The following is a 26,533-nucleotide window of genomic DNA, read 5'->3' on the forward strand; positions in this document are numbered from 1 at the left end:
CATTACTGGTGGCGGCTCGAGCAAATCAATGAACAACGGGATGACAGTGACAGTGACAGTGACAATGACAAGGTAATCAAAACTTGACTTAGTAATCAAAAAAGATGATAAAAACAACTAATATCAAAGATGATGAAAATAATGAATGGGGCTCATTTACATCTCTTCCACCCTCCCTTTCTTCTTCCTTTCTTCTTTCCTCCCTCCCTACCTTCTTTCCTCTCCAGAAAACCACTCAGACTGCATCCTCTCCTACACTCTTCCAAGGGGAGAAGAAACATCACTAGTGGTAAAAGGCAGTTGCAAAAGCAACCCCTGGAACCAGCTCCCACTCCAAAGAGGGTGCTTCGGCTCCTCCAGAGACTGTTTGGTAGGTTCGGGTGCTCCACACGATCAGAGAAACTCCTCTAGTAACGGACTATAGAAATGATCCCTGAAAGTATAGTCTTCACATTTTTTTCTTTCTTTTTAGTGGAATCCTATAACAACCGCAGCAAAGCAGGCAGGGCAAAAACTACACACCCCAATTTATGGCTACGAAGAAATACTACTCACCTGTTGATGCAGGATTCTTAACTGACAGCTCTATGTTAAGGACTGTCCATCCATTGTCTTTTTTGAACAGGCAAAAAACTTGTAGGCATGGTGGAATATATGCACTGGTGAAGGGATGGGTGTTTGAGCATTGTATAACTGAGACTTAAACCTGAAAGCTTTGTAACTTTCCACATGGTGATTCAATAAAAGAATAAAATTTTAAAAAATGAAATAAAAAATAAGTTAAAAAAAAACTTGTAGGCAGATATTACAATCTCTCCACCCCACCCCCACTCGGCAAAGTTGTAAGCCAATGGAGTTTAAAGGAGCGTAAGGAACCAACCATCCTGGAGAGAGAAGCAGCAGCGGCAGGACACGAGGCGCGCAGAGAAACTCCAGGGATCTTCACCACGTGCAGGAAAGAACATGTGACAATGCAAGTGACAGTGCAGAAATAGTTCCGGACAGGGATAGTTCACGACTATCCAGATATTTAATAGACCCCTAAAGGTGAAGCTGATTGATTCTTGGAGAGTTTGGAGTTGAATCAATTTTCAATTACGAAGTTTATCCCACCAAGCATGCTAAATCCAGTTTCGCAATCGTAATAATCTGGGGACAGGCTCTGCTGGAAAATACTTCTCTGCCATTTGCTTTGGAGCGAAGGTTTAACTTTTTAATCAGCCTCACTCAAGTGCAACAAAAAGAACCTTGCAACAAAACACTGCACGGGGCGGGGCGGGTGCGGCAGCCTCCCAGCTCAGGGCCCAAATAACCCTGTGACCTGCGAGCTCCGACGCCTCCAGAAACCCTTCCCACCGCTTCCCTCCGCTCTTTCCCGCTCCTTCTTGCTATTTCTCCTGCTTCTAGCCTCTCTGCTTCATCAAACTTCTTTCCCCCCTGCAGTGGGTGGTAACAAAAGGGCACGACCCAGCCTAGAGTAAATTCCAGCGCGCAGACCGCGAACCAAATGAAGGCCAGACCCGACCCTTCCCTTACTCCGCCAGCGTGCTCGCCCATGACCTTCGGAGAACAGCTGGGTGGGGGTGGGGGACACCGGGGACCGCCGGGCCTCGGGTTCCCGGGGAGAAGTGGGACCGTGCGGGGCTGCCCTGCACTTTGGGGCGGGTCTGGGCAGCGGGCGGCGCGCGGTGTCCTAGCGACCCTGGCGTCCCGGAGCAGAGCGCCCAGGCAGCGGCGGGCGAGCCGGGAGCACCGGGAGCCGCGCGGCATGAGCTGCAGGTGAGCGGCGGACGCTGTCCCTGGGGTGAGGGTGGCCTGTGGCTGCGGGGTGCAGCCCCGCCCGCCCTTCCTTCTCAAGATCGCGGCACCAATTTGATTGTAATACTAATAATAACCCCCCCCCCCCAAACAGCCCGGGACGCTCCTCAAGGCAAAGGATTCTTGGGGGGTGGGGGACAGGGGGATCTTGCCCCCCCCCAACACACACACAAGTAGTTTATTAATTGCAAAGAGCAACTTGGGATAAACCCATCGTCGTTTCACCTTACCCTACCTTACCTTCTCTCACCTTACCTTTTCACAAAAGTCACACACAAAGACTCAGTGAGAAGTTTCTAGAATTCGTAGAAATGGGAACAAAGTCTAACTCAATGACAGATCACATGTCTAGTACGTTTGAGAGCACTGAGTTCATTTTCCAACTGCGTGGTCCCCTGAGAAGCGCCAGATGTAGCCCTGGTGGCCCTGGACCTGTGCTGGCCCTTGAGCACTGCCCCATTCGAACCTCCAGGAGCAGCCCCAGCGCCGTTCTATGAGGACCCTAGAAAAATAAAGATAAGTGGGGCCAGAGAGAGAGATACTACTGGGAGTAAGGTACTCACCTTGCACACGGCCTCACATATTGTCCCGACCGCCCCCCCCCCCCCCCCCCCCGACATTACCAAGAGTGACCCGTGAGCACAGAGTCTGGATAAGCACTAGGAACCTCTGGGTGTGGCAAGAGATAAAGAAGGACAGAAGGGTGGCAGGGAGAAAGAGTCTGTGGCCAAGAGAACATAGGACTGCCTAAATCGCAATGTTGTAGAAAAATTAAAAAAGTGGGGGGAGAAAAAAACAAATTAAAAAAATAAAAAATTAAGAAAACAAACCCAAAAAGGGAGGGAGTAAATAAAGAGGGCTGCTGTTATACCAGGTGGAGCTGGACGGAAATGTGGGTGCTGTGCTCTGTTCTCAGAGCTCCTGGTTTTGTTCCAGATTCTTTATGTGAACTTTTCAAACTCTCAGAACTCCAGCACGGCGGAGCACGTTCTCTGGAGCTACACTACTGTGGAAATCCCAGCTCGATAACATTTTTGCTTGGGATCTTTTTTTCCTAAATTCTTTGTGCCTCAATTTTCCCCCACTTTCCCCCCCCTCATATAATGGAAATCTGGGTCTTCTATTTATTCTTCTATTTATTCTATTTATTCTTTAAACTCTTACTTAAGCAACATGACTTCTAATAATACTAGTTTCAGGGTGTTGTTGGGACACTATTGCAAAACCATGTCTTCACATCCCTCCACCAATGTCTATTCTCTCTGTAGGTGGGAATAAGAACACTATCTACACTTCATAGGGTTTTTATATCACTGTTACTGTCATTCCATTGCTCGTTGATTCGCTCGAGTGGGCACCAGTAATGTCTCCATTATGAGACTTGTTGTTACTGTTTTGGGCATATCAAATACGCCACGGGTAGCTTGCTAGGCTCTGCAAGGTGGGTAGCTTGCCGGCTCTCTAGAGGGATGGAGGAATCAAACCTGGGTTGGCCGCATTCAAAGCAAATGCCCTACCCGCAGTGCTATTGATCCAGCCCAATTTAAGTAAGTTAATACATGTAAAACACTGAGAAAAGTGCCCATTAGAACATTCTCAAGATTTATAAATTATTGTGATTCTTTCTCTTAAACCACAAAGATGACCAAATACCAGATTTATAGACCTCAGGCAGTTCATGTCATCCATTTGCAACCTTTAACCCTAGGAAGGAAAGACTAGGAGCCTGGATGATTGTGCCACTGAGAAGTGACATGTCATTTGCAGCAGCTTCTTCCCACCACACCCCCCTGGGTTCCTTTCCATGATATAGGAGAGTGTCAGAGAAGCTAGAAAGATGAGCAGTATTGGCACCCATGGGTAATAATGGATTAGATTTACACGTGGAGAATGGTGCATCTTTAATATATTGCGCTCACTAAGCATGCCACTATGCAAGGCAAGCATGCCTCCAAGGATATCATGAGGGCGTGCATAAGCCAAGGCTGTGCCTCCAACTCCTCAAGGGGCTTTTACCTGTACAAGGGAGAGCCATGCGGGAGGGATGTGGAGTAAGAGAGTAAAGAAACTAGGAGAAGGACCTATTCCTGGACCCAAATGTGCTTGCCACTCAGAGGTCAATTTCTTAAAGACAAAGCCTGATGCAAAAGGAAGGAAGGAAGGAAGGAAGGAAGGAAGGAAGGAAGGAAGGAAGGAAGGAAGGAAGGAAGGAAGGAAGGAAGGAAGGGAGAGAAAGGAAGGAAGGAAAGAAGGAAGAAAGAAAGAAAGAAAGAAAGAAAGAAAGAAAGAAAGAAAGAAAGAAAGAAAGAAAGAAAGAAAGAAAGAAAGAAAGAAAGAAAGAGGGAGGGAGGAGGGAGGGAAGGAAGGAAGGAAGGAAGGAAGGAAAAAAGGAAGGAAGGAAGGAAGGAAGGAAGGAAGGAAGGAAGAAAGGAAGGAAGGAAGGAGGGAAGGAAGGAAAAGAGGCAGAAGAAAAAGAGTTTTATCCAGGTGCCAGGAGCTTGAGGTGGTGGGTCTTTCATCCCTCCCAAGCCCATCAGACTCAGGCTGGGGTATGTTAAGGTCAGACCTTAACAGGAAATTAAGTTAGAACTTGATGGTGTGGGGCAGGGCTAAGGGACTCCGGTCTCAAGGTAGGCGGGGCCGTTGTGGCTGGTCTGTTCCAGTAAGAGATGGGGATAACCGGGTTAAACACCCGTCTGTCTCTGCTGTCACCTCCTCAACCTTCAAGTCTTTCCAGAGGGCCTGGTGTTCGCTGTCCCCACTCTTGCCATAACTGCACCGCGTTTAACGTTCCACATCCAGCGCAGGAAGGGCTGAGAGACAAGAGCAGGGAAGGCTCTGGCCCTGCGTGCAGCCCACCTGGGGCTGAGCCCTGAACGCTGTCGGGAGGGACCTCTGAGCACAGAACCAGGAATAAGCCTAGAGCACTGCCCAAGGCTGAAGGTCAAAATTTTAAAAACATATAAATTATTTTTTAAAAAGGAAAGGTAACATACAGTTGATGAAAACATCGCAGGGCAAGGGCCAAGAAGAATGGGGAGCTATAAGGGTATTTGCCGGGAGCAAGCGTATCAGAGACTGCAGATAACGGGCACAAACGGGGACCTCCACCTGAACCCCTGCACCCCTCCATGGCCCCCAAGAGACAGAGACAGCCCCATAACGCCCTAGGCGCCCGCCGCAGCCCGGGTGTCTTCCAGGTACCGGGAGAGCGCGCCTCGCACCGACCCCACCTGGCGCGGGGGCAGGAAGCGCCCGGCCCCCCTCAACAGCCGCCGCTGGGTCTTTGTGACCGAGGGACCCGAGGGCTTCAGGCAAGGCTGCCCCCCGCCGGGTCCAGGGCTGGGGCAGGGCTTCCTCCCCCAGATTCATCACGGAGCGCCCCAGCCCGCCCGGAAGAAGAGGCAGAAGGCGCAGCCCCCGGCGGCAGCGGCGTTTCCCAGGCTGGCGCCAGCCCAGAGCGTGCAAGGGCTGCTGAGCCTGCAGCCCTGGGCGCGCTGCCTCGAGGAGGAAGAAGGCCTGCCTGCACAGGTGAGCTGGCCTCGGTGGGGAAGGGTCTGCTAGGGATCCGAAGGGCTCTCCCCAGTGCTCGGGAGTTCCTGCAGGAGAGATCTGTCGGGGGGCGGGGGGGGGGGGGGAGGAATTCTCCGGACGTGAATGGGGGTGTGGCACAGCCCTTCTTTATCTGCCCCACCCCTTCCGAAATTTGGCGGCAACGTACATGCCACTTGTTTCCTACGAAACAAATGGTTTATTTTATTTTATTTTATTTTATTTTATTTTTTCGGGTCACACCCGGCAATGCACAGGGATGACTCGTGGCTCTGCACTCAGGAATTACCCTTGGCAGTGCTCAGGGGACCATATGGGATGCTGGGAATCGAACCTGGGTCGGCTGCATGCAAGGCAAACACCCTACCCGCTGTGCTATTGCTCCAGCCCCACAAATGGTTTATTTTATTTAAAAAATTTCAAGTTCCATTTGATAGTTTTATTATAATTTAGGTAACATGTTCCTAAGAGTGTTAAAGCTTTGGCATCGATGTACAAAGTTACCACCAAAGTGCCCAGGACTCTCCACCACTGTCCCTCTGTCACCCCCAGGCTGAACTTCATTCCCTGCACCTCTCTTTGCCACTCTTCTGCTGGGTGATCAGTTTTACAGTGTAAGGCCAAGGGTTTGTCATTGCTTGGTACAGCCTTTTTGGTCACTCCTGTTGCACAGAAGACAGAGATCATCTAATATTTGTTCTTCTCCCTCTGACTCCTTTGCTTGCCAGGATGCCCTCTAGTTCCATCTGTGTTGCAGTGAAATGCATGAGCACTACAGCTGTATAGTACTCCACTGTGTCTATATACCACAACTTCTTTTTCCATTCATTTGTGACTGGACATTTGGATGCCTTCATATCCTGGCTATTGTAATGAACATGTATTTTTTTCATTGTGCATGTATATTTTTTGAAGAGAGTCTGGCAAAACAAAACAAAACAAAACAAAGAAATCAAACCAAACATCAGAACAAACATTTGTGAGGAGGGGATGAATGAATCATCAGTGGCAAAGAAGACCATAGAACTCTATAGAAAGGACAATGAAAATCTCTAAACAATTATTTTCCACCATGTTTTCCTATACCCTTAGGTGACAGGTGGGAATATGGACCTTATTTCCATGCCTACCAAGCGTGTGGGCTACTTTCTGAGGCAGGGCCTTTTTTTTTTTTTTTCAGTATCTTTAAATTTTCGGTTGCAGAGAACAGGGCCCAGGGCCTATATGTGGAAATACTGTACTTCCCAGCTCACGACACAGGGTTTCTGTTCCTGGCACTTAATGGTTTTCGGCAGCTCTGGAGTCACGTTCAGAAGGAGACTCACTCTTTCTGCATACTTCCAGCAAAACTCCCTGGCCCGTTTCCTAGGGTCCAACTAAGGTCCACAGCCTATTCTTGTTATAAGTTCACTGTGGTTCTAATTGACACAGCCTGACCTGTTTGTGGAGAAAGGAGGGATTGGGCAGTTTACACTGAGTCCCAAGGGTGGAGGAAGATGGTTCTGCAATAGCAGGAAGAACGGATGGTAGCAGCCAGACAGCTCAGACTCTCTAGCAGAGCTGAAGTGGGGCACTGGGGATGGGGCTCACCAGAGACACATTCCTCCCCATCAGGAGAGGTGGAGCTGGGGTCCCTGCACTGATGTGCAGGTGATGGTGGTTATTCACAGCACCCAGTCCAGTCCTTGCACAGATACTGATGAACAGCCTTGGCCAGATGGCAAGGAGAAGTCAGGGGACTGTAGGTCTGTGCTAAGACTTCCTCCTTCTCACTTTCTACACACTTCTTTCCCCTCTGTCTGTAGCTCTTGTTAAAGGTGCTGCAAGTTCTGGATCCAGACAGGAAATTGGAGTCCATGTGGGCATCTTGTCAAGACATCAGCAAAAGAAGGAAGGAGCCCACAATGCTTTTAAAACAAGATTCTACGCTTGTCTATCCTGAACAGTAAGTATTTGTTCATTACTCCTCACTCAATTCCTGTCATCTAAGGAAACATTCTAGAAGTTGCTATCTCTAAGATCCTCATCTTTAGGATGATTCGAAGAAGCAAAGGTACCTAAGTTGGGCAAGAGAGAAAGACATGTGCCAAGTAGTATTTTTGTTTGTTTTGTCCTTGGGTCACACCCAACAGTGCTCAGGACTTACTACTTGCTCAGGTCTCACTCCTGGTGCTGCTCGGGGAACTATATGGGATGCTGGGATCAAACCTGGTTTGGCTGCATACAAGGCAAATGCCCTGCCTGCCATATTATCACTCTGCGCCCCTGAGTAGCAGAGTAGTATTTATTTATTTCATAAATGTATGTAAATTACTTGACCCAACATTACTTGACCCTTGTAACAAATGGTTCAAGTAATTTTTGTTAAGTAAATCAATGGAGTAAAGACGCTGTGTTTCTAGAACTCTAGAAGGGGTGCTTGAAAAGAGGAACAAAAGACCCAAATTATTGACCCATAACGGCTTTAAGCTAGCTGGAGCCTTAGTTTAATATGATTACTGCAAGTAATTGGTTGAATGACAACAAATAAGATCCTCTTAAGGAATTGTAAAAGCTGATGCTCAAATACTTGTCTGTTTACTTTGGTAGGGGAGAGGGTTCTGCTTCTTCAAGCTCTCCAAATTCTGCTGCTTGGAGACTCCAGACTCCACCCACCCAGCCCTGCATAAACCACACTAGTAGTGGCATTTTCACTTAACGTTTCCAAAGTACCTCATTTGCTTTTATTTCCCCCCACCCCTACTTAGCTTCATTTTCATAGAAACATTTCTCTTTTCTCTCATGCTTTTGTATTCTCAGTTCACTAGTATTTCATTTAAAGTGTGAATAGGATGTGAGTTTATCTGGCAAATTATAGCTGTGATATGCGTTTGACCTTTGGGATCAAATGATATCACCATGGCTGGCACCTCAGTATGCCCCCTATGCAGTTAGGGAGAGTAAAACTGCATACTCATCACTGCCCTTCCACTGGGAAGCAAGATGACCCAAGGGACACTCTGGAGTCCTTGCTCCTCCCCTTTTGAGAGGAGTCCAGCTTGCTCTAGCTGGAGCTTGGGGAGCAGTCGAATTTCTGGGTTTGAGTTACAAGTTCTCTTGGACCTGAATCTGTGTGCTCCAACATGGCAGCTGTCAGACATAAAGGTGATATTTTATCTATTATCTTTGCTTTTCATATTATTTTTTCAAGTCAGGAGGAGATTATTGCATGAGGAGGAGGGAGAGTATTGCATGGTGCATGTAGGGGTTCCCCTGAGGATGACTGCTTATGGATGGAGATGATTGTGCAGATCATTGTGGATTATTGATAAATCCACACTGTAGACTGTTGTGTGAATCAAGTGTGGACTATTGTGACCCTGTGAGCATCTTTGAAGTGCTGACCCTTGGTGAACCACTTGCTAGCTCTCTTTGTGAAAAAAAAGTCAGCTGGACGAATTGAACTTCTATCATGGGGCATGTATAGTACTAGCTTCTGAGGCCACAGTGGAAATAGGTTAGGAACCTTGTCTTCAGGGTCATTGTGACGGGTATGGAAGGGGACACTAAATATGATAGTATAAGTCTGAGGTCACAAAGCCATATGCTTATAAAACATCACTTTTATTTATATCTGACCTCAACCTCTCAACCTACTAGGCAGCAATCATTTAATTTTGCTCTTTCATTTTATTACAAGGAAATTCATAAGTTCCAACGGTTGCAAGATTGAAATCTGATTTCTTTCCCTACCCCAGTCTGTTTGGGGCATTACACTTGGTGGTTCTCAGGGCTTATTCCTGGCTCTATACTCAGGTATCACTCCTGGAGATAGTTGAGGGACAATATGGGGTGCTGGGTAATGAACCCAATCAGCATGTGCAAGGCAGACACTATCTATTCAGTGTATCATCGCTTGGTTACAGTCTTTGGGAGCGTGTCCCAAAGAAGGGACATAGATGTTGAAACATAAGGGCCGTGAGGGGAGAGAGAAAACATTGCAGTCAACTAGGTTGATGTGTACAAGGTCCTATGGGCAAGAGGAAGCAACAAGTTTATGGAACTGTGAGGAGGGTCCTATGGCTGGAACTCAGATAGTGGGAGAGGGTGGTGGTCCCCAAAGAATCTAAGAGACAGACAAGGGCAAGGCCATGCAGAAGCTTTGGAACAAAAGTAAAACTTAGCTCTCTATTGGAAGAGTAATAAGAAACTATTAAATGAAAAAATATGTACCTGAAAGTTCATGGCAGTCTTATTCATAATAGCCAAAAAGCATCACCAACCCAAATGTTCGTCAGCGGATGAGGGATAGATGCAATGTGGCCGATCCACACACAGGAGTGTGAGTCATCCACAACAAGGAATAAGCTAAAGATACACATCCCACAACATATGTGAATCTTGAAAGATGCTGAGTGAGAGAAGCCAGCACCAACAACTGTGTGTTATGTGGCTTCACCTGGATAGAATGTCCTCAACAGGCAAAGCCGTGCAGCTAGAAAGTAGATTAGTGTTTTTTTTTCTTTTTGGGTCACACTTGGTGATGCACAGGAGTTATTACTGGCTCGTGCACTCAGGAATTACTCCTGGCAGTGCTCAGGGGACCATATGGGATGCTGGGAATCGAACCCGGGTCAGCTGTGTGCAAGGCAAATGCCCTATGCGCTGTGCTATCACTCCAGCCCCTGAGATTAGTGGTTTTTAGTGGGGGAAAGGAAAGAGAAATGACTATTAGTGGGGCTTTTTTTTTTTTTGAAAGGGATGAAGATGTTACAGATTTTTTTTTTCTTTTTGGGTCATACCCGGCGATACACAGGGGTTACTCCTGGCTCTGCACTCAGGAATTAACCCTGGCGGTGCTCAGGGGACCATATAGGATGCTGGGAATCAAACCCATGTCGACCGCGTGTAAGGCAAACGCCCTACCCGCTGTGCTATGGCTCGAGCCCCAATGTTACAGATTTTTTTAAAAATTGTTTTTGTTTCTGGGTTATGCCTGGCTGTGCAGGTCTTACTCCTGGCTTTGAGCTCAGGGATCACTCCTGGAAGTGCTTAGTCACCATATGGGATTCTGGGGATTGAACCCAGATCAGGCATGTGCAAAGCAAGTGTCCTACCCGCTACTATCTCTCTTATCCCCAGATCTAAATAGTACTAATGATCGCACAACTTTGTAAAGCTATGAAACCCACTGAATTAAATATTAATTAAGTAAACAAATATTATTAAATTTAAGATAACTATTAATGCTTATCAATAATGTTTAATATTTTAAGACATTCTTACAAGTCCTAACTTATTACATTATGAATTGATTATTCTGTCCGAGATGTAGAGAACAGATTAATGGTTCTAGGTCAGGGGCCATAAGAGAAGATAAAAAGCCATCAGCAAGTAGTCTTTTGCAAAAGTCTATTGAAGTAGATAGAATTTAATCTACCAGACTTACTCTTACTCTTGGGCTGGATTTTAGGGATGAGAGTGAGACATGTGAAGGATTCTTCTCTCTCTCTCTCTCTCTCTCTCTCTCTCTCTCTCTCTCTCTCCTCTCCCTCCCTCTCTCACCCTCTCTTTCCCTCTCCCTCTCTTCCCCACTCTCTCTCTCTTCCTCTCTCTCTCTTCCTCTCCCTCTCTCTCTTCCTCCCCCTCTCCTATGACTCTTTCTCTCTTCTTTCTATTCAGGGCTTTTTACTCCTGGCTCTGTGCTCACTCCTGCTGATGCTCAGGGGACCATACGCAGTGCTAGGAATTCAAAGTACCTTAACCCCTATACTACTACTCCAGCCCAAGGAATTTTCCTTTATGTCAAGATGATTTGAGGCTTTGGTAAGCTTCAAACATGGTCACTGGCACTTTGTAAATATTGTAAATATTTGATGATATTGCTTATAATTTAACTTATAGTTATAAAACACCATGTAAATTTTAATTATTATGACAAATCACTATATACTATATTGATTATTATAATAGGAATGTGATCATTTGGGGGCCATACTCAGCGATGTCCAGGGCTATCTCCTGGCTCTGTGCTCAAGGATCACTCTTGATTGGGCTCAGGGGACCATATGGGGTGCTGGTTATTGAACCCAGGTTGGCCATGGGCAAGGCAAGCACTCTCTACCTGCTGTGTTATTGCTATGGTCCTTGAGAATGTGACCTTTGAAACATTAAAATATAATTTCTGTGAGCTTGAAGTATTTTGATTTTCTTTTCTCAAAATGCTGTTTGAAACCCACTTGGATTTGTAGTACCTCATACTGGAATTCTTTGATGATCTTATTATCTGAAGCACCAAGGAGACGTCAGAGTCACATTCAAACCCATGGCTTTACAAAGAGAAGACAAGTGAAATGGATTCACACCATGAGGATAGGCCGCTCCTTCCGGAAAGTGTGTGCAAAGAAGTCAGTGACTTTTGCAACTGGGCCAGGACTTTTGTAAGTCAGAGTAATATCATAACCTATTATTACTATATTATTATTTTTATTTTTGAGCCACATCCAGAGATGCTCAGGACTTATTCCTGGCTCTGTGCTTAGGGAATCACTCCTGGAAGTGCTTGGGGATCCCATGTAGTGCCTGAGATTAAACAGGGTTTGCTGTGGACAAGGCAAGTGCCTAAATCCCCGAACTTTCTGTCCAGGCCTACAATCTACTTTTAAAAGTCAAAACCAAAATTTCTTTTATTATCTACCAAAGTAAAATAAATGTGTTTAGATATACATTGAAGTCAATTCATCAAAGTCCTAAAGGAATCTTGATAGCTCTTACTATCTAATATAGAAATTTTCCTGTAGGTGAAGCATCCCAAAAGTTAGCAATCATGCAGCCAATTTGAATCTTTTTGGTTTATATCTCACATCATTGCTTGTTGTTTCAGTTTCTGTGACCATTTTGTCCAGCTATATTGAGATGTAATTATGTATAACATTGTGTAAGTTTATGATGTGCAGCATAATGATTTCATACATATTACAAAATTATGACCATAATTGGGTAAGCTGACACATAGCCTTCACCTCACATAATTACTGTGTGTGTGTCTGTGTGTGCATGTGTGTTTAGTGGTATGTAGACTATTAAGATACACTCTTAATAACATCCATTTATAACTACAACGCATGATTTTTTCCTCTTTCTGTCCCTTTGTTATTGTTGCAATGACCGGGGGTTGTATACTTGGTTGTGGGGTTTGCAAACTTCGTAGTGTTTATTGGGGTTCACACTTGGCTCTGGTGCTCAACAGTCCCGGGCTCTCCAGGGCTTGCACACTTTAATTGTGGTGGCCGCACACACTCAGCTGTGCATCTAAGACTGCGCACTTTGTTGCAGTGCTGGGCTTCCAGACAGCAGACCTGCTGGGACTGTATTTGGGGACAGCACGAGGGATCAAATCCACCTTCTCACATACCTGCCTTGCGGGCACGTTCAACCATGGGACCATTCCTTCAGCCCCAAGCGCCATACTGTGAGCTAGTCACCCTGCTGAGGATTAGATCACACTGATGCACCTTAGGAGTGGGGAAAGTTTGTGCCCTTCCACCAACATCTCATGCTCTCACCCTGCTGTTTCCTGGTTTTATTTTGCATTTCAGTGACGTAACAGCCCTCACTCCTGTAATTCATTTTTCTCAGTTCTGTTTATTGGGCAGCTATGCTTGATTATAAACTTCACAAAATGTTTTTTTTCCAGTTATACTGGAAAAAAGTATAGTGGGAGAGGGGTAGAGTCATATATCCAAAGCACAGACTCAGCAACACTGAAAACATGAGATCTAAGTTGCAACCACTGAACTTTGTCATGTGCCAGTTAGGATGGCAAGCAGGGAGCAGGGTGGGCTGGGGGAACGGAGAATGTGAACATTGGGAAAGGGAAGTTTACACTGGTATTGGAATTGGTGTTGAAATATTATATGCCTAAAACTCAACTATTAAAGAAAAGTATTTCTGACATCAACACTTTTTGGTTCCGTTATCAAGGTTGCTCCTTGCCTTCCTTCCTATTTTGTTAACCATTCCTTTCTCTGAGCTCCTGATAGATGTCTAGGTGATGGCTGCTGCTTTTTTCAAAGTAAAACCTTTTTCAGTTTTTAGTCATCGCCCTTCCTCATTTTTGAAACACCAGTCAATTTTAGCCAGTGTGTTCTTTAGTATTTCCTTGGCAAGTAACTGGAACGTAAGTCAGATTGAATTAAGGGAGAAAAGAACCATTCAGATGTAGTAGGAGTTTTACACACAGCTGGATCTTGGCGCAAAATGCTTTTCAGTGTTCTCTCTCTCTCTCTCTCTCCCTCTCTCTCTCTCTCTTTCTCTCTCTCTCTCTCTCTCTCTCTCTTTCTTCTCTCTCTCTCTCCATTTTCTAGCTGTATTCCAAATGTTGTCAAAAGTATTATCTCAAATTTCAACCTTAACTTTCTGGCAAGTGGCAACCTAAGTAGGAAAATATCAACTCTTTTTCTAACAGAGAAAATTTCAGAACTTAAGACTCATTGCCCTAACTTAGATCCATCGCCTATACCTATCATCCACTTGCACGGAATTTGCTTATTCGTTTATCTAGGCCTGAATAACTGATGTCTGGACAAGCTTTAGTAGTGACTGCACAGACCCCTTCTGAGGCCAATAGATAATCAAGACTGAGGTAGTTTATCTGTAACTGCATTTGCCAGCGAACTCTCAAGTGCCCCTTAATCAAGGGCCATGTTCCAGAGAGTAGGAGTTGGAGGATGGCCTCCTGGCCTTGTGGTAGGCAAATCTATCCCAGGGGCAATTGAGGCAATGGTTGCTGCTGTCTCTACAATTATTGTAATGCTAATCCTATAGAATTCACCTATAGTTTCCTTTCTGGGGTGTTCATGAGAGATGTTATAAATCTTGATGACCCCTGGAGCCATGGCCTCCCATGTACAATGTCCGTCATTGAGGACAGTGTTATCTAGGTGTGAGTAGGTTATGGACTCCTGTGGCTTCTGACTTTTGTTGTTGTTTTGGGGCCACACTTGTCTGTGCTCAGGGATCATTCCTGCCAGGCTCTGGGGACCATATGTGATGCCAGGATTGAACCCAGGCCGGTGGCATGCAAGGCAAATGTCCTTCCCCCTGTCCTATCTCTCCAGCCCTCTTGATCAATTCTGAGGAAACTGGTGTTTGTCCCAGCAAGCCAGGCAGACCTGCTGGCACAGGTGTGACTGTCACTTTAGTGCTATTCTACGGTGTGCATTGGGACTGGTGGTGTGGGTGACATTGGGAGAGTCTCCCTGAGGGGAGGGTTGGGTCTGCTTAATTAGGTGCTGCTGTAGGGGGCTGGAAATCAGGTAGGACTCCCTGGAGGAACTGACAGCAACACCAGAGACTGCTCCTGATACTGACCCTAAATGAGCAGTTTGGAAAGAAATGAATGAATGAATGAATGAATGAATGAATGATTACACATCATTGTTTAATATATTTTACTCACCCCCTGATTTTCCTCCAGTTCTCACTGCTTTTTGCAGGTTCTTACATTGCCTCTTAGTGCACTAACAAAATCCTCTGGAACCAAATATTTCTCCCCCCGCCCAATGGCTGCAGATGGCCGCCTCACCTTCAAACTACTTTTTCGCTAGCCAAGGCCAAGTGACTCTCGTAGATTAAAGAAGAGAGTGAGGAGCATTTCACTATCTGCTCCTGACTATCGAAATGATGGTGAAATGTGAAATGTGATTTTCTTCTAGGGAAGTTTGAGCATCGATGAAGAGTTCATCCTGAAACAGTTTGACGTTGACTATCGGAATGAAACAAGCTCTGATGTGCTCCAGGTGATGAAACGCAACCAGGTTCCTCTGGTTCCGAAGAAGAGCGGGCGGCTAAATAAAATGCAAGAGTCAGGGCTTTGCCAGAAACCAGACCGTGAGCAGAAACTGCAGACGCCACAGGTAATTGTAAAAGACGAGACGACTGAAAGTCGCAGAATATTAAATTGAGTTAAAATCTTAAATGGCCCTGAATTCTGATACTTCAGTCTTTTTCAGTAGAAATTTTGACATTTTTTGGCGGGGAGGGAATATCCAGTGATTCTCAAAGCTTTTTCCTGGCTCTGCACTCAGGGATCACTCCTGGCAGACTCAGGGGACCTGTGGGGTACCCGGAATTGAATCTGGCTTGGCTGCATGAAAGGGAGACTTACCTGCATGCTTACTATTTACTATCTCTTAAGGTTTTTGATGTTTAACAAATATTTGTTGAATGAATATTTATATATAATAAATTCAGTTGCAAAAACAGGTGCATCATTCAGCACTGTTGTTGATATCTGAATAGTCATAATTTTTTGTGCTTTATGTTGAAGTACTCTATGTTTTTATGTAAAATGCTAGCACAAAAATACACATGAATTTGTATTGCAATAATAAAATACTGTTATTGATTATCCTAATGTTTGATTTCATGTTCAAAGAATTTTTGAATTTTTTTACTGGCCTCTAATTGGCCACTTTTTAAAACATTTTATGAGTTTTTAAAAATTTTTTTAATGAAACACCACGAAATACAATAACAGACCAAAACACTTTCGTGATTATATTTCAGTCATACAATGGTCCCATCATACCTATTCCTCCACCAGTGCCCATTCTCCACTACCGATGTTCCCATTATCCCTCCAGCCACTCCACACCTCCCACACCCAGCCTCTGTGGGAGGCATATTCCCTTTTACTCTCTCTCTCTCCTCTTGGGTGTTATGGTTTGCAATACAGGTATTAAGTAGACCATCATTCTTGATCTGGTAATAACATGTTACTTCTCTTTTCTCAGTACCAATTTTCTTTGAAGATCAAAGAACATGGTAAAAGAGAGGAAAAATACCATGTAATTTCCACAACACAGTATGTTTGGAACATAGTTATGGACCCACGGTACTTTTTTTTAAAATATGAAGTCTTACTGAAAATATACACACGAGATAAGTTGTGCCAGTGTAATAAAACTCAGGGTGACTTGACTAAGAGGAGAGTTCCTTCCTCTGAAAGTGAGAAACAATTTATTCCCTCTAACTACAGTCAAACCTTGAAGAGCTTGGGTTTGACTTAATAGGTTCTACTTAAAAATTTTCCAAGCTCTTCTTTTCCTCTACCTTGGCCGACTCCCAGTGAAGAGGACAAGGAGGAAGAACTTTACAGTGAGTCACTAAGGATTTTCTGAGTGACATTTTCTTTACTCAGCTTACTTGATTACTAGAATAGAGTGCATGGTATATGTATATGTACAATACAAAATTTGTGTTGATGGACTGTTTGTATTATTGGTAAAAAAACCTTTCCAATTTGGAGAAGTCAAAGGTACATGCATTTTCAATTGTGGTGCTGGCGAGGGTGTTGATGCCCCCAGCCCAGGTGTTGTCCAAACATCACTGCACTCTCTGTTCTTCTACACACAATCTTTGATAACAGTTTGAATATTTTGGACATATTACCTTTGTCTCTTCCAGGTGTCTGGACTACTTTGCATAGGTAATGTTTTTCATTCTTTTTTTTTTCTTTTTGGGCCACACCAGGCGATGCACAGGGGTTACTCCTGGCTCATGTACTCAGGAATTACTCCTGGTGGTGCTCGGGGGACCATATGAGATGCTGGGAATTGAACTCAGGTTGGCTGCATGCAAGGCAAATGCCCTACGCGCTATGCTATCACTCCAGCCCCGATGTTTTTCAGTCTTAACTCTCTTGCATAAGACTTATGAAAACATTCCATTCCATCACTAATGCAGCATTAAAATTTTCCATTTCTCTCTTATCTTCCTGAAGAATAAAATTCCATTAGATTTTTGCCTATCATTCTTGAGGCTTTAATCACTATTGTGGTGCATTTTCTACTAATTAAATTGCTCAATGACCTCTACTTTCTTTTTTATTTATTTTATTTTATTTTATTATTTTTTTCTACTTTCTTTTTTAAAAAAATTATTATTAGTGAATCACTGTGAGGTACAGTTACAGACTTACAAATTTTCATGCTTGTGTTTCAGTCATACAATGCTCGAATACCTCTCCACCCCCCACCCCCCATGATCCCAGCATCAACCCCCTCCCCACCCCACCTCTGTGGCAGGGCATTTCCTTTTGTTCTCTCTCTCCTTTGGGTGTTGTGGTTTGCAATGGAGGTATTTAGTGGCCATCATGTTTGATCTATAGCCTACTTTCAGTGCGAATCTCCCATCCCACTCGGGTCTTCCAACCACAATTTACCTGCTGTTCCCTTCCCTATCTGAGCTGCCTTTTCCTCCGGCATGTGAGGCCAGCTTCCAAGCCATGGAGAAAACCTCCTGGTACTCATCTCTACTATTTTTGGGTGCTAGTCTCCCATTCTGTTACTTTGTATTCCACAGATGAGTGCAATATTTCTATGTCTGTCTCTCTGACTTCATTTTTTCTAACAGCTGCATAGTATTCTATTGTGTAGATGTACCAAAGCTTCTTTAACCAGTCATCTGTTCTTGGGCACTGGAGTTTTAACCAGATTTGGCTATTATAAACAGTGCTACGATAAACATATGAGTGCAGATGTCATTTTGATTATACATTTTTGCCTCTTGGGGATATATTCCCAGAGCGGTATTGCTGGGTCAAATGGGAGCCCAATTTCTAATTTTTTGAGAAGCATCCCTACTGTTTCCAAAAGGGCTGAACTAGTTGGCATTCCCACCAGCAGTGGGTCCCACCAGTAGAAGGGTCCCTTTCTCCCCACATCCACGACAACAGCAGTTGCTTTTGTTCTTTTGGATGTGTGCCATTCTCTGTGGTGTAAGGTGGTATCTCATAGTTTTTTGGATCTGCGTCTCCCTGATGATTAGTGATGAAGAGAGAATTTTTTCATGTGCCTTTTTGCCATTTGTATTTCTTCCTTGAGAAAGTTTCTATTCATTTCATTGCCCCATTTTTTTATGGGGTTGGATGTTTTCTTCTTGCAGATTCCAACCAGTGCCTTGTATATCCTTGATATCAACCCCTTATCAGATGGTATTGGGTGAATATTCTTTCCCATTCTGTATATTGTCTTTGTATTTTGTACACTGTATCCTTTGCGGTGCAGAAGCTTCTTAGTTTAATATAGTCCCACTTCTATATCTCTATTTCCACTTGGTTGGTCAGTGATGTGTCATCTTCGAAGATACCATTAGCCTCAATATCGTGGAGGGTTTTGCCGACCTTGTCTTCAATGTACCTTATGGATTCTGATGACCTCTACTTTCAAGTAATTGTACAAAAATTGCTTTAGAAACCATGGTGAAGGGCCGGAGCAATAGCACAGTGGGTAGTGCATTTGCCTTGCATGTGGCCAACCTGGGTTCAACTCCCAGCATTCCATATGGTCCCCAGAGCACTTTCAGGAGTAATTCCTCAGTGTTGAGCCAGGAGTAACCCCTGAGCAACACTGGGTGTAGCCCTCTCCCCGCAAAAAAAGCAAAAAAAAAACCCCATGGTGACTATTACCCAGACTGAACTATTGTCGGCAGGTAGAAGGGCTCTATGCAAAAGTTCAAAACACATTTCCACGTGGTGTGATGACCCCTTGTTTTTGAAGGATTTCCTTCAACACTGCCTCTTTAATGGGAAGAGAAAAGCAGAGAGTACATGGCATTCCTTTCTCCCATTCCTCACGCGTGCATCAAGGTCATCAAGAACATTGTGTTGTGTTCCACCCGATTCTGAGGATTCATGCAACCACACCCTCCAAATAATATATGGGATTACCTATAAATTCAAAATGAATGCTACTTTTTTCTTTGGGGAGTGGGTTGAATTTGGGGGTCACGTGTGATTATGCTCAGGACTTTCTCTTGGCAAGGCTCAGGGGATCATTGTGGTGCTGGTGATTCAAATCAAGGTTGGGTTCATTCAAGGCAAGCACCTTACCTGCTGTACTATCTCTCCAGCCCTGCTACTGTTTTCTAAGCTAACTGTTAACTTTATTGAAATTCGAAATGAAAATAAATAATGTAAATTAGAACTCAAAATAACTAATGTATTGGACATTATGTTATTTCTTATAGAACCCTTGTAAACCAAAATGGGTAAAGATGAGGTACGGAGCATGGTATCTAAACACCAAATTGTGGAAAAAACAAAGAGCAGATGAACCTTTGATTGACCCCAAGGTCTTACTGAAAGCTCAAGATGAGAATGTTAGAAAGGAACTGCAGGAACAGGTATGTTTATAAGCTGAGGCTTTATCATCAGATTTTATCACAGTGAATTTGCTACTTTATATTGAAACTAGAATCTTCTATCTTTGGAATAATACAAGAGTCTTATAGCTTGCATATTGAATTTAGCAAAGAGAAAATGGTATCATTATATGTAGACTATATAACCAGTACAATACACCTTGAAATCTCCTGAAATCATAGTATATACAATGTAAACATTAATTACATGCCCGCCATACTTTATTTAATTTAATTAATTAATTAATTTAGCTTTTTGGGTCACACCCAATGATGCACAGAGGTTACTCCTGGCTCATGCCCTCAAAAATTACTCCTGAAAGTGCATGGGGGATCATTTCTACCTCTCTCCCCGGAAGTTGCAGGTAGAGTTAAAAATTAAAACGGTCTTGGGGCCAGAGCAATAGTACAGAGGGTAAGGAGTTAGCCTCAGTTGACCGGGTTTGATCCTGGCACCTTATAGGTCCCCTGAGCTCTGCCAGGAGTGATCCCTAGACATCAAATAGGCTCAGGAGTCAGCCCTGAACACAGCCAAGTGTGTGCTAGAAAACAAATAAAGAAGAGAAGGTACTTTATAAGCACTCGAGCCTTTTGCAAAAGCAGGACGCATGTGAAAGGGAGCTTCTGCCAGCTGACCTTTGTGGCTGTGGCCCTGCTTTCAGGAGAAGGTGCTTGGAGATCTTCATGGAGCCGCGGCCTTTAAGGAGTTCATTCGCAGCAGGGGCTACAGGATGCCCAGGGTAAGGGAAGGGCACTGTGAGAGAGCTTCTGAGGGGCCCACAGCTGATGACGGGAAGCTCAGCACTCAGAAAGGATTCCAGAGTCACATTTCTTAACCAGCACACACAGGAGCTTTCAGGAGGTGGGATTGGAAGCACTTGCTGTTTTTATTCTGCCTGTTTGGTTTCTGCTATATCCAGGTTTGACCTTTGTGGGATCAGAGGGACTGAGCTGGAGAGCTAGTCCAAGGGGCTGGAGCACCTGCTGTGCGTGCCAGAGGCCCAGGTTTGATCTGCAGCTCTGTAGAGTGCCCTGAGCATCACTGGTGGCCTCTCCTGAGCACTGAGGCAGGAGTAGTCCTGAGCACTGCCTGTGGCAGCCCCCAAACCAAATCCCACCATCAGTGTGCAGGGCATGTGCCCTTTGGTGCTTTACTGAACCCTTTCTCCTTTACTTCCCATCTAAGGACAGAGTGGGGTCGCTTGGCACGTGGGGCTGGGAGCACTGTGGTCGCTGTGCTAAAGGGTGGGCAAAAGTTCTCTTCCTGGGGAAGCCCACGAGTGTCTCCTGCTCTCCTTCTTCCTTTTTACTCTTTCTGGTTTCCTCTCCTTTCACTAGTAAAGCAACCAAGTTTCCCCTCCTTGGAGCAGCGGGGTTGGAAGGTCACCAGGAATGAGGGTGGCCTAGGAGGATGGTGACCAGGAGGGTCATAGCTACAGTTCTGAACCCGACCAGTCCTGACCCCATGGCAGGAAACCAGCAGGGCTAGGACCCCTCCGTGGCAGCTAAGAGCAGCCCCCATTGACCTGTCCTCTCTGTGTATCTCTTGGGGGTTCTTAGCAGGTCATGGAGCTCAGTTGCTGAGCTTTCTTGAAATGGTATAGAGGTATCCACAAGTTTATTTTACGACTATTAATGACAATTGTTTCTTTGTTAGATGCTAGTTAGGCTCCTGAAATATTTCAAAGGAATGTTCTGCTTTTAGATAGCTTCTGGGGGTAGTAGGGGAGTACTGGATTGATCCTCCCTCCCCCCACCGCAGGAGTGATAGAATGAACAAGAGCTTATCTTTCCTGGAAAATAAATCAATTGTCTAAGCTCAGATCAAGAATGGTTTCAAAGCTAAATTGGAAAAGAGAAGCCCCCACACGAGGGAAGTCTAGTGTGGGGGCTGAGGTGGGGACTGAAGAATATTACACAACTGGAATGAAATATCCCCTTTAGCTCTGAGCCTCAACCACAAACCTGTCAGATGTATTAAATATGCTATATATCCTCATGTATTTATAATAACTGCCTGGTCTGTCTAGAAGGGTCAGATAAGTATATGTAGATTAGTAATAGATTAAAATGCTATACTATATTTTATTATTGATATTTCCTATACATTATATATTTCACATGTACATTTTGGACCAAACCTTTTCATGCATGGGGGCTTACTCCTGGCTCTATTCTTGGACTCACTGCCCACAGCACTTGGTGGGCCCCGAAGTCTCAGATTGAACCCAGCCCTTCTGCATACAAGGTGTGCTTTGCATGTACTCAGCCTGTTGAGCTATCTCTCCAGCCCATGTTTGGCTATCTTCATGTGATTACATAACTATGCATGTGCCTATATATTTATCATATGTGTATACATATTCTTAAGCACAAAATAATAATGTGATATATATACACATACGTACATTCTCTGACAATCAAGAGATAGACACATTTGTTCTCGACATTAAAGGGACTCATAGTCCATCTTACCATGTGTTTCTTTGTGACCATACCCACTCCCAGCTTGTGCTCAGGAGACCATGTGGTATTGAGTCTGGAACCCTGGGCTCCTGTGTGCAGAACCTGTGCTCTACTCTCTAAGATTTTTCCCCAGCCATCTTAACATTTTATGTGGCAAAACAATTCTTCTTTAGTTGTTGTGGGAGCCAAAACCAGCCACACTAAGGGCTTCTGGGGCTGAGGACTAAATCCATGCCCCGCATGGACCCTACCATTTTTGAACCACATGGCAGACTCCCATGGCAGAAAAACTTGAATTTTTTTCTGGAAGGAGCCTGGGGGGCTCTGAAAATGGCTCAGAGGGCTGAAGCACATGGGCCACATGAAGCAGACCTAAATTTGATCATGTGTCCTCTCAAACTCGAAGCTGGGAGTAGCCCCAGAATACCTCCAGGTATGGCTCAAACCCCCCAAAAGGGCAATTTTCTGGAACCAGAGGGATCACGCAATAGCTAAAGCACTTGCTTCACTCAAGTGAAGCTTTAATCATGATGTTGGCTCTAACCCGGGTCCAGTTTCCTGACACCACATATGGTTCCCTGAGTACTTCCCAAGTATTACCGGGCACAGAGCCAGGAATAGCCTCTATGCATCATCGGGTATGGCCTAGCACTGCCCCCCCCAACAAATAAATGAATTAAAAGTCAGCATCCTGACAGAATGGTTCTATTCTTTCCGTGCCCTTGCTACAGCTGAGTCCACCGAGGTCTGTCACTCACAAGGACTGTCTTCACCCTTTACTCTTCCGCCCTACAGCTGAGAGATAGAAGCAAATCTACTAGAGCTAATGAAACACACACACCCTATCATTATATTAAACAATTTATATGTGAACACATTTTATTTTTACCTCCACTGTCCCTTTATATTCTGCCTATAAAACTCATATCTATTGCATGAGCATATAAATGCATCCTGGTGTGTGCAGCTTGCTTTTTCACTTTATGCATCATCACCCCAGCTTCGTTTCATCAGAAACCAGGGGTTCTAGGTCTTTATGAGCAGGAATGAGCTGTACTAGGCCCCGTCAGACTGACCTCGGCTGGACCTAGAGAGGTGGCTCAGATGTAGGCACCTCTGGGGCTGAACAGCCTCCTCCCTCCCAAGGTCTACCAGGGATCATGGTCTAGTTGCCCACTTGAGTCTTTGGACATGTCAGAGTGTGAAATTGTGACCTGGGCACACCAGAAGTGGTGGGCAAACTAGTACATTTGCTTGTCAACCTAATGAAGGCTCTCTCTCTTTTCAGTTCCTTGAGAAGATGGAGATGAGGAAGGAATGCAAAAAGTGCCATGAAACTCCACTGAAATAACTTGAGCTTAGAAAAAGCAGGGATGGTAGTCAGACAGACTTTTCTTACTACTTACAATTTGCCCTCTTACTTTATTTTTTAGTACTATTATTTTTTTGCTTTTTGGGTCACAGCCAGTGATACACAGGGGTTACTCCTGGATTTGCACTCAGGAATTGCTCTTGGCGATGCTCAGGAGACCATATGGGATGCTGGGAATCGAACCCTGGCTTGCCACGTGCAAAGCAAATGTCCTACCCGCTGTGCTATCACTCCAGCCCCTGTTCTCTTACTTAAAACATTAGAAATTATGACATGTGTTCCACTGGGGAGGTGTAACAGAGACTTGGCAGACCCCTAAATCTCATCTCTAAAACTTACATTTCACATAGCATCTTGTGTTAGTATTTTATATGTTTCACTGACTGTGAGATCAGTATTTATGTGGTCTCTCATTTAAATAGCATTGTCAACATGATATACTGATATCAGATACTTGTTTAAATAAATGAAAGCAGAATTTACTCTACTGTATTCTCCCGGAGTATTTCTTTTTCTGGTTTTGAGTGACTTACCTCTTCTACTTAATCCTTAGAACATACTTTTCCTTCATTTTAAATTAAATTTACTGAAGTTTCCCATGGCTCAATTCAGGCCTGTTAGTGTTGATGATGAGTATGTATCAGTAATATAAGACCATAAAGTTGAAAAGGAAAGTCAAGATGGCATGTATATTTTATATTAACTTAGAAACTATATTTTATTAAAAACAAATCATCACATTGGGAAAAATATAGTCTAACAAAACGCATATAGGAACTACAAAGAATTTCTTTAGAATTAGCAATGATCATTTTGCAAGACTCATTTTCACTCACTGGAGCATATCCTTCTAGATTTCTCTATGAAACCCACTCTGGGATAGTCTCATCAAAAAGGAATTATTAAAATTATATTCGGCCCCATGATTTTATGAGTTACAGTATCTTTCTTCAAATATGTGATCATGGTGGTAATCTTTCATCTTCTGAGTCTGTTGCTGCTGTTCTCTCATTTACCTGTGTGCTGGGCAGATTACAATGCAATTGGTGCTATAAGTGAGTCTTAATTTACTCTCTTAAAGGACAGGAACTGTAGGGTGATGTAGTGCATAACAGAAGCACCAAGTCCCTGCAACAGGATGTTTCTCAAGGGTAGAGTGTGGGCAATGAATGTGAGGCCCTGGATTCCATTACCCGACCTCGGGGGTGGTTGGAAGTATGGAACCCCAGAGTGTCAGCCCAGCACTATAAAATTTGTTTCATAGTGAGCAGCAATGTTGAGTAAATCTATGGATGTTGGTATGGGCAGAGTGTGTAAAGCAAATTCCAAGTCCAGAATAAGTTGGACTGGAAAGATAATACAGGGGGTAGGGTGCTTGCTTTGCACACGGCACATCCCAGTTCTATGCCTGGCAGCATGTATGGGGAGCACCTGCGAGCAGAGCCAGGAGCATGCCCTCAGCTGGGTGTGGCTAGCCCTCCTCCTTCCCCGGGCCTAGATCGAATAAGTTGCTATTCCAGTAAGGCCACATTTCTGGGACATCCTTGATGACTCAACCCAACCCTTACGCTCACACGGGAACCATCGAAGCAGAGCTGCTGCTCCCGCAAGCCCAAAGGAGGCGACTATCCTACAGGAAGAACTTGGCTTTACTCCCCAGCTTCCTGTCCTCAGCAGCCGAGCTGCAGGCAGTGTTGGCCCTGGGAATCTGGAAAGATCTACTTGGAATCTGGCCATACTGTTTCCAACTTTGTTACATTAGAGCCTAATTTATATCAGGCACCCAAGTTCAGTTTTAATGGCTGGTCAAATTAATATTCAACAGTAGACAGCCTTCATGAGAGAAAATCAATGTTGTTGACCCACATCCAGCCTGTACTTCTACCTCCATGGTCACTTTGCTCCCGAGGTCACTGACATTGGTGGTGCTTGGAAAGAAGTGGAGAGGATTGGCCAGTCTCTCTCCTCATGCATTCCCTCATCACCATGAGCATTCCCCGCCGTGGAGGTCCTGCTGCGGATTCTGTGGTGCCTCTTCCTCTACTTCCTAACTCTCCCTCAAACTGTACCAGTCCTGCTGACCTCCTTTTTCTTATTTTGATACATAAAAAATATATATTGGTAGGGCTGGAGTGATAGCCCGCTGTCACTCCAGCCCTACCAATATATATATTTTTTGCCTTGCATGCTGCCAACCCGGGTTTGATTCCCAGCATCCCATATGGTCCCCTGAGCACCGCCAGGAGTAATTCCTGAGTGCAGAGCCAGGAGTAACCCCTGAGCATCGCCGAGTGTGACACAAAAAGAAAAAAAAAACACAAAAATATATATTGGTGTTGAAGTAATGTGTTAAAGTAGTGTTAATGCTTCTAGTGTACTAAGTTATGAACTTCCATCATCATCGAAGTGCCAGAGACACTCCAACACTGTCCTTAAGTCATTTCTAGCCTGTCACTTTACCCTCCCCCACCTCATCCTTTAAACCCCTTCTATGACTTGGTAACCTCAACTCTGTTGTCCAAGGCCGGGGGTTGTTTTTACTAGATACAGTCCATTATCTTGCTTTATTTCTTTGTCTACTATCTCGAGTGAGATCACTCAGCATCTGTCCTTTCCCCTCTTCATTCACTTAACTTGATTCACTTACCATGACCACTGCTACCCCCATCTCAGTTGCAGATAAAGGTGAGATTTCATCTTTTCTTATAGTGGAGTATTCCACTGTGTGTGTAAGACTAGTTACTTTATCCACTCATCTCTTGGTGGGAATTTTGGATTTTTTTTCTCTTTTTTTGTTTATTGGGACACATCTGGAAATACTCAGGAGATACTCCTGGCTTTGCACTCAGGGATCATTCCATGTGGGGTGTCAGGGATTGAACCTGGGTTGGTCACATGAAAGTCAAGTCCCCTACCTGCTGTACTATCTCTCGGGCCCCTTTACATTACTTTCCATCTCGGCTATGGTACAAGCACTTCAATGAACCTAAGTGTGCATTTATCTTTTCTGATTTGGGCTCTTGGAGGATCAGATCACCCCCAGCTGAGGTGGAAACCATCGCTAAAGTCTCACGGTAAGGCTGCCGTGTACACTAGAGCCATCCTACAAGCTAAGACTGGCTTCTCAGAAGGAGAGCAATT

The 26,533-nt window shown here is 44.5% G+C and overlaps 1 protein-coding gene and 1 non-coding gene across 2 annotated transcripts; one reads left to right on the forward strand and one right to left on the reverse strand.

Annotated features, from left to right (window-relative positions):
• Positions 1 to 230: 230 nt before the first annotated feature.
• On the reverse strand, positions 231 to 449 carry LOC129405182 (small nucleolar RNA U3). The gene has a single exon (XR_008630373.1). It is a non-coding gene; the product is annotated as a small nucleolar RNA U3 (small nucleolar RNA).
• Positions 450 to 1,701: 1,252 nt separating this feature from the next.
• FAM47E (family with sequence similarity 47 member E) lies at positions 1,702 to 23,371 on the forward strand. Its single transcript, XM_055140022.1, has 8 exons — positions 1,702 to 1,779; positions 5,019 to 5,349; positions 7,176 to 7,315; positions 11,642 to 11,789; positions 15,066 to 15,266; positions 19,381 to 19,536; positions 20,217 to 20,294; positions 23,309 to 23,371. The coding sequence occupies exons 1-8, from the start codon at positions 1,769 to 1,771 to the stop codon at positions 23,369 to 23,371; spliced, it is 1,128 nt and encodes a 375-aa protein (XP_054995997.1). The 5' UTR covers positions 1,702 to 1,768.
• The last annotated feature ends 3,162 nt before the right edge of the window (positions 23,372 to 26,533 follow it).

This window comes from Sorex araneus, chromosome 5 (assembly GCF_027595985.1).
Source record: "Sorex araneus isolate mSorAra2 chromosome 5, mSorAra2.pri, whole genome shotgun sequence".
In the NCBI taxonomy this organism is placed as follows: domain Eukaryota; kingdom Metazoa; phylum Chordata; class Mammalia; order Eulipotyphla; family Soricidae; genus Sorex; species Sorex araneus.

Excerpts from the sequence above, each read along its gene's own strand:
- FAM47E (XM_055140022.1), top strand. Across the intron at positions 5,350-7,175 it reads AAGAAGGCCTGCCTGCACAG|CTCTTGTTAAAGGTGCTGCA; the intron begins GTGAGCTGGCCT and ends CTCTGTCTGTAG. Across the intron at positions 11,790-15,065 it reads GCAACTGGGCCAGGACTTTT|GGAAGTTTGAGCATCGATGA; the intron begins GTAAGTCAGAGT and ends ATTTTCTTCTAG.